The sequence below is a fragment of the Coregonus clupeaformis genome, unplaced genomic scaffold (assembly GCF_020615455.1).
Source record: "Coregonus clupeaformis isolate EN_2021a unplaced genomic scaffold, ASM2061545v1 scaf0744, whole genome shotgun sequence".
Lineage (NCBI taxonomy): Eukaryota > Metazoa > Chordata > Actinopteri > Salmoniformes > Salmonidae > Coregonus > Coregonus clupeaformis.
The window spans coordinates 34675-53542 of NW_025534199.1; the positions used below are offsets into that span (position 1 = coordinate 34675).

The 18868-nt window shown below is 40.7% G+C and overlaps 2 protein-coding genes across 4 annotated transcripts in view; one reads left to right on the forward strand and one right to left on the reverse strand.

Annotated features, from left to right (window-relative positions):
• Positions 1–307: 307 nt before the first annotated feature.
• Positions 308–18868, forward strand: part of LOC121558050 (ladderlectin-like) — a 112959-nt gene continuing 94398 nt past the window's right edge. Inside the window, exons 1-6 of one of the 3 annotated variants that reach the window (XM_041871534.2) lie at positions 314–421; positions 1009–1078; positions 1240–1298; positions 1721–1870; positions 2588–2699; positions 2828–2968. In XM_041871534.2, the coding sequence (XP_041727468.1) occupies positions 1021–1078; positions 1240–1298; positions 1721–1870; positions 2588–2699; positions 2828–2895 (447 nt within the window). In that variant the 5' untranslated portion in view covers positions 314–421; positions 1009–1020 and the 3' untranslated portion in view covers positions 2896–2968. Of the gene's footprint in view, positions 422–1008; positions 1079–1239; positions 1299–1720; positions 1871–2587; positions 2700–2827; positions 2969–18868 lie in introns of those variants that run through there. The other 2 variants (XM_045216584.1, XM_045216583.1) reach the window with 2 other exon arrangements.
• The window catches only part of LOC121558041 (ladderlectin-like), a 63052-nt gene continuing 52428 nt past the window's right edge, over positions 8245–18868 (reverse strand). Inside the window, exons 5-6 of the mRNA XM_045216582.1 lie at positions 8514–8625; positions 8245–8403 (exon numbers count right to left, since the gene is read on the reverse strand). Coding sequence (XP_045072517.1) covers positions 8342–8403; positions 8514–8625 — 174 coding nt within the window. The 3' untranslated portion in view covers positions 8245–8341. The remainder of the gene's footprint in view (positions 8404–8513; positions 8626–18868) is intronic.

Consider the following 18868-nt stretch of genomic DNA (forward strand, 5'->3'; position numbering starts at 1 on the left):
TTCTGAAATGTCATCGTGTTTCCAAGCCACTATAATGCCCTTTAGACTAAGTCTTCATCAGCACCAATTAGGTAGAATTAAGTAAAACATTCAGTTAGACACCAGTGCTCAAGATAATCTCCACAACCATATTGTGACCCAACATGTGTTACAAAAGTAGCTCCATTTTTAAATATAAATGACTACCTTCACTTTGAATTGAACCCAACCCTGTCAAACAGGTAGCTATCGGACAGGTCCAGCAGGTGTTGGGCTGGACAGAAAGAGAGAGAGGGAGGGGTCTGACTGGACTGGTCCTTAAAAGGGAGAGGAGGGAGAGGTAGAACTCAACTCACAGGCAGGACAGAGAGAGAGAGAGAGACCCAGTGAAGACCTTTGAAGATCTCTGAAGAAGTGAAGCTACAACTGAAGATTTGTGAAGGTGAGATCTTAACATCTGTGCATTTAAAACTGTATCTGTCTGCATCCCAAATAGCACCCTTTTCCTTTTGTAGTGTGCTTCTTTTGACCAGGGCCCATATTAGCTTTGTGGCCGTGGGCTATTCCCTATGTAGTGTACTGGGGACCCTGGTCAAAGGTAGTGCACTACATAGGGAATAAGGTAACATTTGGAAAGCATACATATTCCTTTGTACTAGGTTAATCTATTGTATGTGGTGGAAGATGATACCAGGTATTCCTTAGCCCTTCATTGGTAAAATCTAATGTGATAGTACCTCTGATAAGTGGAATGGCTGAGGGTACTTGAGGAAAGGTTAGGGGAACACTGCACTGCATTTCAGTCATTTAGCAGACGCTCTTATCCAGAGCGACTTACAGTTAGTTAGTGCATACATTTTTAATACTGGCCCCCCGTGGGAATCGAACCCACAACCCTGGCATTGCAAGCGCCATGTTCTACCAACTGAGCTACAGGAGGCCCTACACTCTGAAGTATTCACTGAATTGGTCTTGACTGATTCTCTCTCTCACTCTCTTTGTCTGTTTGTGTGTCTCTCCCTCTCTCAGGAGACTATCACCATGGCCATGTTGACCATTCTTCTGCTTCTCAGCGCTGCCTTTGCTTTGGGAGACGCAAGTACGAGAGTCCACCTCAAACTTTACATTATTCATTCTTTCTGTATTTTAAATGTAGCAGAGGTGTGTGTTGACTGATATAAAAATAATATTGAGTAATTATTTATGATGCAAGGTGATTTGTCAGTCTCTCCTTTAAAGTCGGTAGTCTTCTCCTTACAGATGTACGAGGACCATTCTTCACGTTTATCAAGACAGCAAGGACATGGGCAGAAGCAGAGGTACTGTATCATGCTTACCCTCTACTGTGAATTTAAAGGGTGAAGTTCAATTAAAATCAACTCGCTTTCTTGAATTGACGTTAACGTGAAGATGATTTGGCTTCTTTTTTTTTTACAGGCACTGCATACCTCATGTAAATTACTGAACCTCCCCTTTAAGTTATTGTTTAATTGGGATGTTCTATAAGTTTGGAATATTTATTTCATGTGTGGAGTCAGGACACCTGTATAATGGAACCCAAAGGACACGGGTCAAGACAGAGATAAACTAACACCTCTAAGAGCCTGTTGAAAAGAGCATTAGTTGCGACGGACAATATTTGATAGTGTGAGTCCAGAAAACAAATTCTCACAAAGACTGGACAACTTGACTAATACTTACATTATGAAACGCTTTTGTCCCTCTCTGCTGCTTTCTCTAGCGGCATTGTATTTCCCTTGGATTTAACCTGGCGTCTGTGCATAGCTCTGATGGGGCGCAATATCTAAAGGAGCTGGTGTTTTCCGAGACTGGCGAATTCACTCCTACCTGGATTGGAGGGTTTGAAGATCCTAAAGAAATACTGAAAGAGGTACCCAATTATCATACTTGAGTCACAGCTAAGATACCTTAATAGAAAATGACTCAAGTGAAAGTCACCCAGTAAAATTCTACACATGGTAGGATTAAAAGTAACCAAAACAGGGGTTTTCCAAACCTTCATCGAGTTTTTGGCCAGAGGGAGGGAGTTTTCTTGTTCCCCACGTCTCCGCGAATCTGTGTTTGAAACTGTTGAAGATGTCATCGGGTATAACTTTTTAGCTTCCTATTTATTTCTACAAAATGTAGAAATGCGCTGTTTTCACAGTTGTTGACATATGTACCATGTAGAAATTCAGAATTTGTGTTTAGTGAGTCCGCCAGCTCAGAAGCCGTAGGAATGATGGCGCATTCTCTTGATACAGTCGCTAGTGAACGTCTACACACCCCTTGCACAGTCTTCACATTTTGCTGCCTTAAATTTAAATCTAAAAAGAGATTACATTGGATTTCTTTCCTACCCATCTACATGATCAAATTTAAATAAATATTATACAACATTTTCAAAATCAATAATTTATATATATTTTTCATTGATTGCATGTCTTCACACCCCAGAGTTAATACTTAATGGAAGCACATATTGTAGGATAGATCAGTATTTACTAACACACGGGGTATAGTGGGCTAGTATTGTAGGATAGATAGATCAGTATTCACTAACACAGTGGGATTTCTTTCATTCTGAGACCTCACTTCTTCCCCACAGGACAGGCTATGGTTCTGGAGTGATGGTTCCGAGTTTGATTACCAGAACTGGAATCAAGGAGAGCCCAATAACAGTGGTGGCAGCGAGCCATGTATTATGATGAACTCTGGAGGTACAGTAAGCCCACTATCATTCACTATCCAGTCATCAAATTAAACTTTATTCACAGCCCACTTCAACAAATAAGTCTGATACACACACTACATCTGAGTTAATTTCTGTTCCGTGTTTCCTCTGAAGGTGGAGAAGGCTGGAACGATCTAGCATGTGGAAACAGATTGCCCTCGGTGTGCTTGGGCGGCGAATAGAGATCCTGGTTCGAATCCAGGCTCTGTCGTAGCCGGCCGTGACCGGGAGACCCATGAGGCGGCGCACAATTGGCCCAGCGTCGTCCAGGGTAGGGGAGGGAATGGCCGGCAGGGATGTAGCTCAGTTGATAGAGCATGGCGTTTGCAACGCCAGGGTTGTGGGTTCGATTCCCACAGGGGGCCAGTATAAAAAAATATGTAAGTCGCTCTGGATAAGAGCGTCTGCTAAATGACTAAAATGTAATGTAAAATGTGCTTAACCCGTTAAATCAGCAAAACATCACCTGAAACCCAAAATGCTACTCCATACTGTCAGCATCCTAACTGAAAACTTGTTATGGTAAAGTCAAATACTTTGTGGAGATTATTTGTTGCTGTAAAATGAGTATTAGTTATTTGTTGGTCATAAATGTTGAGTAATGATTTTGTGGTTTGTTGTCAATAAAACAGGTGTACACATTATTTTGTCTCATGAGTTGTTTTTAAACTGCCATAATTGTCCAATCCTTTAATTGTCCAATCCTTTGAGAGAATAAATGTATTTTATAACCCAAAAGGTTTTATTACTCCACAAACAACATGAATGTTAACCTCTATGGGATCGGTTTCCCTTATGCGGGACGGTTGAGCTAACGTGCGCTAATGTGATTAGCATGACTGTTATAAGTAACAGCAAACATTCCAGGACATAGACATGTCTTATATGGGCAGAAAGCTTACATTCTTGTTAATCTAACTGCACTGTCCAATTTACAGCAGCTATTACAGTGAAAAAATACCATGCTATTGTTTGAGGAGAGTGCACGACAACAACACTTATCACGGCAACTGGTTTGATACATTCACCTCTGAAGGTAAATAATGTACTTACATTCAGTTATCTTGCTCTGATTTGTCATCCTACGGGTCCTTGAGATAAAATGTAGCATAGTTTTGTTTGATAAAATCAATTTTTATATTCAAATATAGGAACTGGCTTCTACAGTTTGAACCCCTGCTGTCTCTGGCTCCAAACCCACCCCGCCCGGCCATCTAGATGTGTGAAAGTTAGTGTATAAGCTAATGATCCATCATGTATGACATTCCTGGGAGTGTGTAAACTTATATTTTGTATTACCATATCATTTATGTATGTTCTCTATAGGTATGTACTTGAAAATGTATCAATTGACCAATTCGGCAGACTTTATACAAAATAGTCCAGTATTGCAAAGCTTCACTGGATCAATCTGAAACTTTGCACACACACTGCCGCCATCTAGTGGCCAAAATCTAAATAGCGCCTAAAGTGCAATAATATATTGATCGAACAAAATGTTTGTAATATCTTTTATCAGATCTAATGTGTTATATTCTCCTACATTAATTTCACATTCCCACAAACTTCAAAGTATTTCCTTTTAATTGGTATCAAGAATATGCATATGCTTGCTTCATGTCCTGAGCTACAGGCAGTTAGATTTGGGTATGTCATTTTAGGCGAAAATTGAAAAAAAGTGTCCGATCCTTAACAAGGAGGCGCGCTCAATAGGCTAAAGTAAATTGAATTGAACTTGCCAAAATTATATAATTACTCCTGTCTATCAGGGATTAATGAAAGTCGGGACAATCATTTTAATATTATGCATTTATTTCGGCTCCGTGCCCAGAAATGCCGATGTCCGGAGCAAGGGATCCCAATTTCAAACTCTCCCAAAAAGTTTTTAAAAGTCTTAAACTGGCAAATATTGAATTTTAACTGGAAAGGGATCTTATGTTCAGTTGAAGTCGGAAGTTTTCAGACACCTTAGCCAAATACATTTAAACTCAGTTTTTCACAATTCCTGACATTTAATCCTAGTAAAAATTCCCTGTCTTAGGTCAGTTAGGATCACCACTTTAATTTAAGAATGTGAAATGTCAGAATAATAGTAGAGAGAATGATTTATTTCAGCTTTTATTTATTTCATCACATTCCCAGTGGGTCAGAAGTTTACATACACTCAATTTGTATTTGGTAGCATTGTCTTTAAATTGTTTAACTTGGGTCAAATGTTTCAGGTAGCCTTCCACAAGCTTCCCACAATAAGTTGGGTGAATTTTGGCCCATTCCTCCTGACAGAGCTGGTGTAACTGAGTCAGGTTTGTAGGCCTCATTGCTCGCACACTCTTTTTCAGTTCTGCCCAAACATTTTCTATAGGATTGAGGTCAGGGCTTTGTGATGGCCACTCCAGTACCTTGACTTTGTTGTCCTTAAGACATTTTGCCACAACTTTGGAAGTATGCTTGGGGTCATTGTCCATTTGGAAAAGCCATTTGCGGCAAGCTTTAACTTCCTGACTGATGTCTTGAGATGTTGCTTCAATATATCCACATAATTTTCCTTCCTCATGATGCCATCTATTTTGTGAAGTGCACCAGTCCCTCCTGCTGCAAAGCACCCCCACAGCATGATGCTGCCACCCCCATGCTTCACGGTTGGGATGGTGTTCTTCGGCTTGCAAGCAACCCCCTTTTTCCTCCAAACATAACGATGGTCATTATGGCCAAACAGTTCTATTTTTGTTTCATCAGACCAGAGGACATTTCTCAAAAAAGTACGATCTATTTCCACATGTGCAGTTGCAAACCATAGTCTGGCTTTTTTATGGCAGTTTTGGAGCAGTGGCGTCTTCCTTGCTGAGGGGCCTTTCGGGTTATGTCGATATAGGACTTGTTTTACTGTGGATATAGATACTTTTGTATCTGTTTCCTCCAGCATCTTCACAAGGTCCTTTGCGGTTGTTCTGGGATTGATTTGCACTTTTTGCACCAAAGTACGTTAATCTCTAGGAGACAGAACGCGTCTCCTTCCTGAGCGGTATGACGGTTGCGTGGTCCCATGGTGTTTATACTTGCGTACTATTGTTTGTACAGATGAACGTGGTACCTTCAGGCGTTTGGAAATTGATCCCAAGGATGAACCAGACTTATGGAGGTCTACAATTCTTTTTCTGAGGTCTTGGCTGATTTCTTCTGATTTTCCCATGATGTCAAGCAAAGAGGCACTGAGTTTGAAGGTTGCCCTTGAAATACATCCACAGGTACAACTCCAATTGACTCAAATGATGTCAATTAGCCTATCAGAAGCTTCCAAAGCCATGACATCATTTTCTGGAATTTTCCAAGCTGTTTAAAGGCACAGTCAACTTAGTGTATGTAAACTTCTGACCCACTGGAATTGTGATACAGTGAATTATAAGTGAAATAATCTGTCTGTAAACAATTGTTGGAAAAATGACTGGTGTCATGCACAAAGTAGATGTCCTAACCGACTTGCCAAAACTATAGTTTGTTAAAAGGAATTATCTAAGTGAGTCTCAGAAATGGCCAATATATTAATGTTTTCTGACGGTAGCAAGTCATTGGTTTTATGAACCTTGTTTCTAAGGCTACATATATTAATATGGGCTATTTTCAGCCCTTTCCTGGGTAGCTCCTCAGAGATTAGACCTAATATGGAAAAGAAAAAAGAAAGCATTAAGGTTTATCATCTACATCACCACCACACACTATAGTATTCACACTAACACAGACATCTTCAGTTTCCATAGGATGGACTTGTGGTTCTGAAAGGTAAGGACAAATATACAATGTTGTAAGCTAAGCAATAAAAATATCTACACAGGAATACATGGAATAGCATCTATACAGGGATATTCACATAACAGCATGCACATTTACATCAGTATACATATAAACATCTAGCTGGAAAGAGAGAGAACTAATTCAGACAGGCGAGATGTATGTCCCTCTCTCTCCGGACTGGAGATCTCATCTGATCTGTGTCTGGTGCCACAGAGTCATAAATCCTACTGCGCATGCGGGAGCGCCGAGGACAATCTATGAAACATCTAGAATTTCTCGCCATGGCTTAACAGTTTGCGTGAACTATGAAAACGCAGCGGTAAAGTGTGTATACAGGCTATAGGAATGAACCATCTCTAAACAATAACATCTCCTGGTAAAGTGTGTATACAGGCTATAGGATTGAACCATCTCTAACCAATAACATCTACTGGTAAAGTGTGTATACAGGCTATAGGAAGGAACCATCTCTAACCAATAACATCTACTGGTAAAGTGTGTATACAGGCTATAGGAATGAACCATCTCTAAACAATAACATCTACTGGTAAAGTGTGTATACAGGCTATAGGAATGAACCATCTCTAACCAATAACATCTACTGGTAAAGTGTGTATAGAGGCTATAGGAATTAACCATCTCTAAACAATAACATATCCTGGTAAAGTGTGTATGCAGGCTATAGGAATGAACCATCTCTAAACAATAACATCTCCTGGTAAAGTGTGTATACAGGCTATAGGAATGAACCATCTCTAACCAATAACATCTACTGGTAAAGTGTGTATACAGGCTATAGGAATGAACCATCTCTAACCAATAACATCTACTGGTAAAGTGTGTATAGAGGCTATAGGAATTAACCATCTCTAAACAATAACATCTCCTGGTAAAGTGTGTATACAGGCTATAGGAATGAACCATCTCTAAACAATAACATCTCATTTAAGTGCTATTCAAAGTAGCAATGTAGTTTGTTGCTTTATGACTAAAACCTAACGAAAATAAACATTCAAATCCAATCTTAAATCAGGGAAATGTAGTTGACAGTTTCTGGTTGCGACCTTGGTGATTTCCAAATGATTTGTTCAGATCTATCAAAAGTATTAAACTTCCCAGACCGTGAGTGGCCTTGTTTAACTACTGATTTTAATTAACCTTTATTTTATCAGGGAGTCCTGAGACCAAGGTCTCTTATGTGAGCACATGAAGGGGTTCTTATGGTGTAACTGATCCTGCGCCATTTAGGATTTTAGACTAATGACAGAGTTGACCAAATAGCCTGACATTTTTTAGGAATCAGTTTCAGAAAGATTCTTTAAAGTCAGAAACTAACGATATTTCAGTCAGAATGTCCCAGTAATACTTTTTGGGAGCATATGGAATTGGGATACCTTGCTCCAGACAGCGCCGACATGCAAATAAATAATATTTTAAAGAATTCCAACAGCAAATATTTTCCCTACATGTAATATAAAATGAAAATCATTTTACACTCAACCACAAAAAAAAAAAATGACGTGTTCCTAACGGACAAGGATTGTCCCAACTGTCATGATTCTGAGACAGGAGTAATTATTTAATTGTCAGGTTCAAATCACTTTAGGGGAAGCTTATCTATGGAGCGTGCCCCCTTGTTAACATTCATGTTTAATAACCCATGAGACAAAGTAACATGTACACCAGTTTTATTGACAAACCACAAAATCATTACTCAACATTGATGACCAACAAATAATCTCTGAAGTATTTGATTTAATCATAAAAAGTTCAGTTAGGATGCTGCCAATATAGAGTAGCATTTTTGGTTTCATCTGATGTTTTGCTGATTTAACTGGTTCACCGGGAGCACACAGAGGGCAATACGTTTCCACATTCTAGATCGTTCCAGCCGTGTTCACCTTCAGAGGAAACACGGGACAGAAATTAACACCGATGTAAACAGAATATAGTGTGAGATTTGTTAAATGGACTATGAATAAAGTTGAACGTGATAGTGGGCTTACTGTACCTCCAAAGTTCATCACAATACATGGCTCTCTGCCACCATTGTTGTTGGGCTCTCCTTGATTCCAGTTCTGGTAATCAAAGTTAGCTCCATCACTCCAGAACCATAGCCTGTCCTGTGGGGAAGTAGTGAGGTCTCAGAATGAAAGAAATCCCACTGTGTTAATGGATACTGATCCATCTACGCTCTTAGAAAATGGGTTTCCAAAAGGGCTCCGTGGCTGTCCCCATAGCAGAACCCTTTATGGATCCAGGTAGACCACTATCCCTCTGTGGAAAAGTGTTATTCAAAGGGTTCTCCTATGGGGACAGCCGAAGAACCGTTTTTGGTTCTAGACACTATACCCAGTGTGTTAGTGAATACTGATCTTTCCTACAATACTACCCCACTATAACCCAGCATGTGTTAATGGACACTGCAGTGGCATCAATCAATAACTCCCAAACTTACTGCAGTAGAGCACTTTTTACCAAAACAATGGATTGACCTAACAGTTGTGCAATGTTGGTCAAATCTAATTCAAAACGTGTCACATCTGAATGGACGCCAAAGCTGCTGCCATCACCAAACACAAATACTGCATTAATAGATGGTACATGGAGTGTGCCCCTGGCTGTCCAGGAACTCTTATTTAAAATGATATTTTGCTACTTCAGTAAATTTTAAATTCACCACGTCAACGTTGTTAACATCATCTGCTGCTCAACATGTGAAAACGCATCGACGTTTTTTACAAAAATATATATAAAGCTCAAACGTTACCCGATGACATCAAAAGTTCAAACAATGATTTGCAAACAGATTCGCGGAGACATGAGGCGCAAGAAAATACTCTGGCTAGAAACTGTTTTGGTCAATTTTAATCCTACCCTGTGATGTCACAAATCAGCTATTATGTTTTTATAAATCAGTGGTTTTTGGCAGAAATACCTTCCGGAACACGAACTTAGATGTGCCTTAATAACAAACTTGAATGCCATCTGTAAATGCAAATAAAAGAGCCTAGTTGGTTTAGCCACAGAAAAAGACAGCAACATGCCTGCTAGCCATGATTGGCTGAGATAAGGAGTGAGCTCGAGATGCCGAGAGGAGTTCGGATTGGTCTGCCATATAGCACGCTTCTGTCTATTTGAGCTGGTCAGTATGTGTAGGTAATCCTGTCTAATGCAACTTTTTATTTATATTGCGTAGTTCAACTACATAAGTGTTGCTCTCCACTTTCTGGAGGACAAAGTTTTAAAATCAGTGGAATTAGAGTATGATAGCTAAGGAGATGAGAAAACACCCGTCTCCAGATTACATCTTCAAACTAAGGGCAACCATGGCATCCGTGATAGGGTGAAGCGTCAAGCAATGTATACGGTTAAGATATGTAGCTAGCTACATTTTCAGATATGACACGTTACTAATTTTGACAGTCGTTTTCATTTGAAGTTGAAGTGTACTGTTAGCTACCTAGCTAGCAGTGAACCTGGTTGGTTAGCTACCTGCAGATTCATGCATGGTAGTAACATCATGAGTTGGGATTATGGTTCATTGTTTAAATTAGCTACATGTTTTAAGACACTCCACATGTAACCATTTCAATAGACTGTCACTGCGACAGCTGAATAATTTACGAAGGCGCAACACCCGTTGAATATGGCCTGTAAAAGTAAATGTCTGAAAAATAGTGTAAATTGTTGGCAGCACCATAGTTGCATTCACCAACGCTCTGGATAACATGAAAACAGCAGAATGTTACTGGGTGACTGTCACTTCGATCATTTTCTATTAAGGCATTGTCGCGCTGACTTAAGTATGATAACTGGGTACCTTTCCCACCAGTCCCGGAATAGTATCAAATCCTCCAAGCCAGGTAGCAGTGAAACTGCCAGTCTTGGAAGACACCACATCCTGTAGAAATGTATTCTCCTTTGAGCTATGCACAGACGCCAGGTTTGCTCCAAGGGACATACAATGCCGCTAAAGAAAGCAGTAGAAAGGGACAAACGCATTTCATAATGATTAAAAAGGAAGTTCAGTATTTTACATGAGGCATGTGTTGCCAGTATAGAAAATATAACTTCTAAGGTAATGTCAAAGAAAAGAGATGATTTCAATTGAACATTATTTTGCTTAATTCACAGTAGATAGTAAGCATGATGCCTCTGCTTCAGGCCAGGTCCTTGCAGTCTTGACAAACATGAAGCAGCGTGATCCATAGTCAGTCCAACCGGGGGGACACAAGCGGTTTCCTGATGAAACTGTAAAGAGAAGTTGCAGCCGGCTTTAAAGGCTAGTCGAGACATATCTACAATATTATTAGTATATCAGTCAGTCACCTCTGCTACAACAAAACAAATACAGAATGAATCATGTAAAGTGGACTGTTACTTGCGTCTCCCAGAGCAAAGGCAGCACTGAGAAGCAGAAGAATGGTCAACATGGCCATGGTGAGTCTCCTGAGACAGACAAAGAGAAACCATCAAGACAAATTCAGTGAGTCCTTCAGAGTGTAGGGGAGTGCAGTGTTCCCCTAACCTCACCAAGTACCACAGCCATTCCACTTATCAGATGTATTCCAGGACTACCTAATCAGAGCAGATTCAACTAATGAAGGGCTAAGGAATACCAGGTATCTTCCTCCACATACAGTAGATCACCACAGGAATATGTCTGCTTTCCAAAATGGCACCCTATTCCCTATGCAGTGAGGATAATTTCTGGGGGGGTATTTCTCTCCACTCATACAGAAGTAATTTAGGCCTAGTTCACAAATTGAGGAATTCCCTGCAGCTATGTTATTGTCACTACGACGCATCTGTCAGAATGCAGGAACTATGGTTGAAGACAAACTTCAATACTGTTTTGTTTTATAATTATCCAACTAAAAATAAAGGCACAGTACAAACGGCCGGCCGGTAAGGCCTCGATAGCTGTTGTGTTCCTGGAGGGAATACTTCACATTAACATACATGATTGACCAGTGCCATAACTAATAACAGCAGTATCTCAAGTAGGCTACGCCAGCCCAACATTATACCTTTTAATTAACTAATGAAGCAAGGTTTAAGGGCATTCCATAGCAACAGTTTGCGAGATGACGAATGGTTCAATGAGGTACCTCCTAGCAGCATATGTCCCACCTCTGAAGCTACATCCATAGTCCGCTACATGGTTCTGATAGCGACGCAAACTGCGATCTAACCAGTGATCAATAAATCATTAAATCTAGTTCAGCCACAACCTCTGGCTTCATACATGTTTCCTCCACTTCCAGTCTGGGGCAGTACGGTGCCCATTTTGCGAGGCAGATTAGCTAGACAGACAGACGTGCACACAAACTGATCACAACATGACATCCATTTTAGACTGATTTGGGGGAGGGGGTGAAATGTAAATTCCAGATTTCATAGTTTCTTGTTCACTGCTCCGCGGTGCAAATGGCTGCTAGCCGGTACCATCATTGGACAATGCCTCATCTCACAAGCTGTCTCAATTCCCTTACACTTAAATTATTCAAAAAGGTCTAAATACTGGCTATAGGATTATTTTATGTATCATTATGGCACATGTAGGGAGATGCCAAAGGTAAAATGTAATAAACATGTTTGATATTGTATAATTCAGAAACATGCTTAAATAAGAAATATAGACATTAAGTATATGCTATGTTTTAAATGAATGCATGTGTTATTTCACAGAGGCTCTTAAACAGTGTGCAGTACATTAGTGTTTTAAGAAGGGGCCTAAGCCACGCAGCCAATAGAATGATAGAATGAGAGGTTTCATATGGAAAAAAGCATTTATGACATTTTGGAGTGGATAATGTGTAACAGCTGGACGTTGAAAAAGAGGGGTGGTGCAGAGTGCAGAACTAAAAAAAAGTTAGGACTGTATGCATGTTTTTTCCATATGTGTCTATATAAGAGATCTCTTAGCCAGAGGGAGACAGTTCCTCCATGGAGAAAAAATTCAGGCTTTATTATGCAATAAAGTCTAACTCTTGAATTCACAGGCTCCTGTGTCTTGAGAGATATTTATTTGAGTAGATTATCTCTTAGTCAAATGTTTCTACGACTTAATTGGCGAGCTTGTCCAGAAGTTTAAAAATAGGGATCAGAGACGGTGTACATCTGCGGTTGTGAAACGGCTTGGACGGACCATACAAACAAAAGCGGCCGCTTTTAAGAGGTAAGCCAAGTTCTTACTCATATAGTATAACGTTTGTGTGGTTCGATCTGGGGCTCGGCAACATCTGCAGAAAAACCTAGTAGGTCTCTCCAAATATAAGAACCAGAAAATTAGACACTGGGAGCTTTTGAATTTAAAATACATGCTAAATGATAAAAAAGCCTCGAGGGTTGCAATAAGTAGAAAATAGTATAAATAGGTTTGCCTGGGTTGGGGTAGGTCAGTCATTGTGGTTGAGTGGGGTGGGTTATCTGTCTCGGTTGAGTTGATCATTTGGTCAGTATGAATGCATCTGTTTGACTAAACCGACGGTTTGACGCGTCCTATACTTGTCAATGACACTCGGTTGTTCGTCTGAACCGTTTTCTTTTCAAAACATCTGATTCAATTGTTCATCCTGCTACAAATTCTGTTTAATCCATTGAGATTTGATAGATTGTGGTCAGGTTGGATGATTAATCTGTCTCATTCGGGTTGCTGAGTTGGACAGTCTGATTGATCTGTTTGATTCGACTGCTCAACTCGTGCGTTCAATCGTCTGGGGTCACTCGGTTGCTCATCTGATGCGTCTGTTCGATTCGGTCGATTCATTTGATTCATTTTGCTGATCGCTCTGTCTGGGTCATTTCGACACGGGCGGCTGTCCATCTGGTTGAGTGATCAGACAATAACATGTTAAGTCCTTCGAATACCGCTATGAACGTGTAGCGAAAGTGTATCGTTTATAGGCTGCTTAGGAAGGCAGAAATCCTGTGTAATACCGCTCCTTTCTCTGTGTTGAGAAAGTGTAACAGAAAAAATAGGGCAGAATTGACAGGTCGCTTAGGAAAGCGTAGTAGAAGTCCAGGTGTGTTGAGGAAGTGTAATACCTAGGGGGCTAAATATATATAAATCCTGTGGATAACGCTTTGGAGAGCTAAAATTCCAGAGGACTGAACGGGCAGGTAAGGGCATCATCCTGTGTTGTGGTGATGCCAAAATTAGGTAGGGTCAATCAGGTAAAAAAGTTAGGTCATCCGGCATAGGTGACACCATAAATTGGAGTAACACCGGTCATCCTGAGTAGGTGAACGGGTTAAATAGTCACAAGGGCTTAAACATTTTGATAAAGTGTTAACTAAGAGTAGGTCTGCTCATCTTATGTGAGTGAGTGGTTTACTTTGGTGGCAGTGAGTCATTCAACTGTCTGATTCATTTGGGCACAAGTGGCTGCTCATCTATATGAATGAGAATAATAAAAAATCCTGCAGATAACAGCTCATTTTCTGTGTTGAGGAGAGAAGCTGTGTTTGAGGTCGTTTGAAAATCTCTGTGTTGGGTGGAGAAAGGTTGGCGCACCTTTCCTGGACCGTTACTTGAGTGTGACCTGGTAGGAAGGACGCACCCGGTCTCACACCGAGAGTGAAAGAGTAAAAGAGTGAGAGTGAAAGTGAGTGTGAAAATATCTGTGTTGGGTGGAGAAAGGTTGGCGCACCTTTCCTGGACCGTTACTTGAGTGTAACCTGGTAGGAAGGACGCACCCGGTCTCACACCGAGAGTGAAAGAGTGAAAGAGTGAGAGTGAAAGTGAGTGTGAAAATCTCTGTGTTGGGTGGAGAAAGGTTGGCGTACCTTTCCTGGACCGTTACTTGAGTGTGACCTGGTAGGAAGGACGCACCCGGTCTCACACCGAGAGTGAAAGAGTGAAAGAGTGAAAGAGTGAGAGTGAAAGTGAGTGTGAAAATCTCTGTGTTGGGTGGAGAAAGGTTGGCGCACCTTTCCTGGACCGTTACTTAAGTGTGACCTGGTAGGAAGTACGCACCCGGTCTCACACCAAGAGTGAAAGAGTAAAAGAGTGAGAGTGCAAGTGAGTGTGAAAATCTCTGTACTAGGAAGGGAAGGATTTATAAGTTGTCCACACAAAAGAAAAGTGGACATTAGGATAGGTCATTTTATTATTACATAAAGAATATAGCTGAGTGATTTAAAGCTAAGGAAAAACACTAGGAAGGGAAGGATTTATAAGTTGTCCACACAAAAGAAAAGTGGACATCAGGATAAGTCATTTTATTATTACATAAAGAATATAGCTGAGTGATTTAAAGCTAAGGAAAAACACTAGGAAGGGAAGGATTTATAAGTTGTCCACACAAAGGAAAAGTGGACATCAGGATAAGTCATTTTATTATTACATAAAGAATATAGCTGAGTGATTTAAAGCTAAGGAAAAACACTAGGAAGGGAAGGATTTATAGGTTGTCCACACAAAGGAAAAGTGGACATCAGGATAAGTCATTTTATTATTACATTAAGAATATAGCTGAGTGATTTAAAGCTAAGGAAAAACACTAGGAAGAGAAAGATTTATGAGGTGTCCACACAAAAGTGGACATCAGGAAATATTATTATGATAAAAGGAGACTGTCAAATGCCCATTAATAATAAATAAGTTCTAACCAAACAATAATCAAAGAAGCACAAATAGTCTAACAATAAAAACAAATACTAATATAAGAATAAATAAATAGGAGGAATACTAAAATAGATTAAAAAGGAAGTTAAAAAATATAGGCCATAAATATGAATAAAACGGCGGTAGATATACTGAGTGCCAGGTATCCCTTAGGCAAGGAAGAAATAGCGAAAACATCTGAAAAATGGGGGAAACGCACCAGGAAAATGGGCACCAAGTGGCCAGAAGGAGGAACATTTGATGTCTCGGTGTGTGAGGAAATGGAAACACTGATAAAGAACCACAAAACAAAAGACACAGGAAAGAAGAGAAGCGTCAAAAAAGAAAGAGAAAAAGAAGTACTCAACATGTTCAAAATGGAAGGAGAAGGATTGCTAAGGAACATGCGAGAAGCCAGAAACATGTTGAGAAAAGATGATGAGAAAACAAACAAAAAGAAAGCAGATTGGTCTGTGGGACCCCCACCATATGTTGGTGGACAATATCCCCAGGTGTCCGGAGTAGTATCAATAAAAGGAGAAATAGAAATGGAAGAAGAAAGACCTTTGTTTACATCCTCCCAAAGGATGGAAATAAACTCAAAGGAAACAGAAGGAATCAAGCGAAGGGTAGAAATCAAGCCAAATAGATTGGACTGCTATGGAGAGCTGAGGGAAGCATTGGGAAGAATGAAAATGACGAAGAGAGATGATGGATAACTCTCAGATGAAGAAATGGCAGAAATTGAAGCAACAAACAAACAAATAGAGAGAGAAATGGACAGGATGAGGCGAATGTTGAGAGAAAAGGAAGAAAAGAAAAGGGAGCAAAGTGAGGTAAGACAGCATACAGGTAGAGAGCTAGAGGAGGAGGGAGCAGCAGCTGACATATGGGGAGATTGCAATCAAGGCGTAAGAGAAGAAAGATTGCGCAATAGGAGAACATTGAGAAGGCCTGAAAAATATAAGGGACAATATCCAATTCTGATAAAAGGTACCCAGGCTCACTATGCTCCGTGGGGATCACAGGACCTGGAAGGATTGGTTGCCCGTCTGCCAGATTTGCATGATGGGGCGGGAAAATGGATTAGGATTTTTGAGGAACAGACCATGGGGAAACTGCTGGCTGTGGGGGATCTGAAGGCACTGTTGGCAAGGGTGGTTGGAAAGGCAAAGATGGAGGATATACTGGGGAACAGTGACCTGAGTATAGAAGTGAGTGACCCACAAGGAGATGGGATGGACTTTGATTCACACCGCCCCGAAGTCTGGCAAGCACTAAGACTGGAATACCCGGCGAGAATTGACCCCAAGTCACTGAAAGGGGGGACGCTGGGAGAAACTGAGAATCCAGCTGCCTATCTACATGAACAGATGAAACGATGGAGACTGGAAACGGAACGAGATCCAGAAGGGGACCCACTAATGACAACTCTATTCCGAAACTCCATAATAGAGGCCATGCCCCAATCAGTAAGAAGCAGGCTGGAGGATGTGGTGGGACTAACCTCAAAGACACACAAAGAATTCTGTGACCATGTGATACATGCAGTAGAAAAACACAGAAAGGATGAACAGAGACTTATGGAGCAGGGGAGAGACATTCAGAGGAAACTGACTCAACTCCAATTGGAAGAACTGACAAACAGAGGGAAGAAGAAAATCCAGGCCCCAGTAGCAGCACCTGCGAATGAAACAGGAATGATGGCTGCAGTTACTCCAGGAGGGCCATATCTGCCTCCCGCGCCACAGGCCCAAGTACAACCCACAGTACCAGTAGTGAATGTGTATGCACAACAACCCCGGCAATGGAATAATAACAATAAACAACAAAAATTTCAGCAAAATAATCCAAAAGGAGGAAATCAGGGCCCACAAGGGCAACCTGGAATTTGCTGGGGATGCCAGCAGCAAGGGCATATCAGACGAAACTGCCCCACAAAACCCTGGCAACAACAGGGGAACAAAAACCAAAATAATTGGAAGCAACCTGACGGCTGGCAACAAAATCAGCAACAAATCCAAGGTCCTGTGAATCCATGGGCTGGGCCTAATCAGGGGTACTAGGGGTGCCCAGAGAATCCTACCGGGGAGGGTCAGTTTACAGTACTAACTACACAAGCTGATCAAGAACCTATGCTGCAGGTTCAAATAGAGAACAGAGGCACACCAATGATGGTTGATACTGGAGGAGAAATTATGCCTCTCACCTCCCCATGTCTGGCAAATATGCCAAAACTATAGGATTCTCGGGACAAACGCAGTTAATTCCAATGACAGCTCCAGTTCGCCTGACAGCGGATGACAAATCCGCAACCCTCCCTATACTTGTATCAGAACACACCCCTGTCAATCTATTGGGAAGAGATGCCCTATGCAAAATGGGTATACAAATTCGATGTTCCTCTGAAGGAGTAATTATAGAAAGGGCAGGGTTGAACTTACAAATGGTAATGAAACAGGATACAGCAAATGTCTATTGGTTAGGGGATATTGAGACAGAAGTAGATAGAGTAGTAAAGAAATGGGGTAGGTTTATTCAGGCTCAGATACCAGAAGCGGAAAGAGGAAAGTCAGAATTTCACTGCACCATGCAATATGATCCCTATCGTGATGATCTTTTAGAGCAACTGTGGTTACTGTTCCTGATTTCTCCTTATGAGGATCAATCGGTGGCAGTGGCAGATTTCTTTTAGGTATGTGGAGGACAAAGGATTAGAGCTACTTTGCTTAAAGGATGGAAGGGAGTATGTGCTAGAGTACAAATGCTTCAGGAGGTGGTTATATCAGAGTGGGAGGTAGACCAAACAACAAATAGGGATGCACAGAATAATAATAAAAGGGTAAAAAGATCATATGAACATGACCCCAGTGTATATTTGGATGCAATAGGTCAACCCAGAGGAATTCCAAATGAATATAAGGCAAGAGATGAAATTAAAGCAGGATTTGAATCAATATTTGTCTGGATTACAACCAACAAAAACCTTGAATGGATCAATTATATTTATTATAATCAACAAAGGTTTATTAATTACACAGACTCTGCATTATCAGCTTAAGGAGAGCAAGTACAGGCTACCAGTAGAATGGCATGGCAGAATAGGCAGGCTCTAAACTGGCTATTAGCGGAGAAAGGTGGAGTTTGTGTTATGTTTGGAGATGAATGTTGTACTTTTATCCCCAATAATACTGCCCCGGATGGTTCTTTCACTGAAGCAATGACTAAACTCAAGGGACTACGAAAAGAGGTTAAGGATAATGCTGGGTATGATGTTCATGTTTGGGACTGGATGGAATTAACTTTGGGAAAATGGGGTGCAATGTTTACAAAAATGGCAATAATGATAGGAATATCACTTGTAGTAATGGGAGTAGTGTTTTGTTGTATATTACCTCTGTTAAAATCACTTTTGATTCAAACCACAGTAAAACAAATGACTGTACAGACAATTGTTACTATTTCAGCCAAAGAAATACACCCAGTTCAGGGAGCTCCAGGACAGTATGTTAATAAATATGGGAAATCTTGTAATGTTAAAGGAGGACCAATGGACTGTCTATTTGGGAATCCTGAATGTCTGTATGGAGTTGTCCCTGGGGGTGGATGGGCCTGCCATGGTTACAAAGCCCAACAGGAAAATGTGGAGGTTAATGTAGAGGAAAACCTTCCAGACTTGTATCCAATACCTGACTGGGCTATGGGTCCTCATCAGGATGGGTCAAGTAATGAGGAAGATATATTGGTTTAAA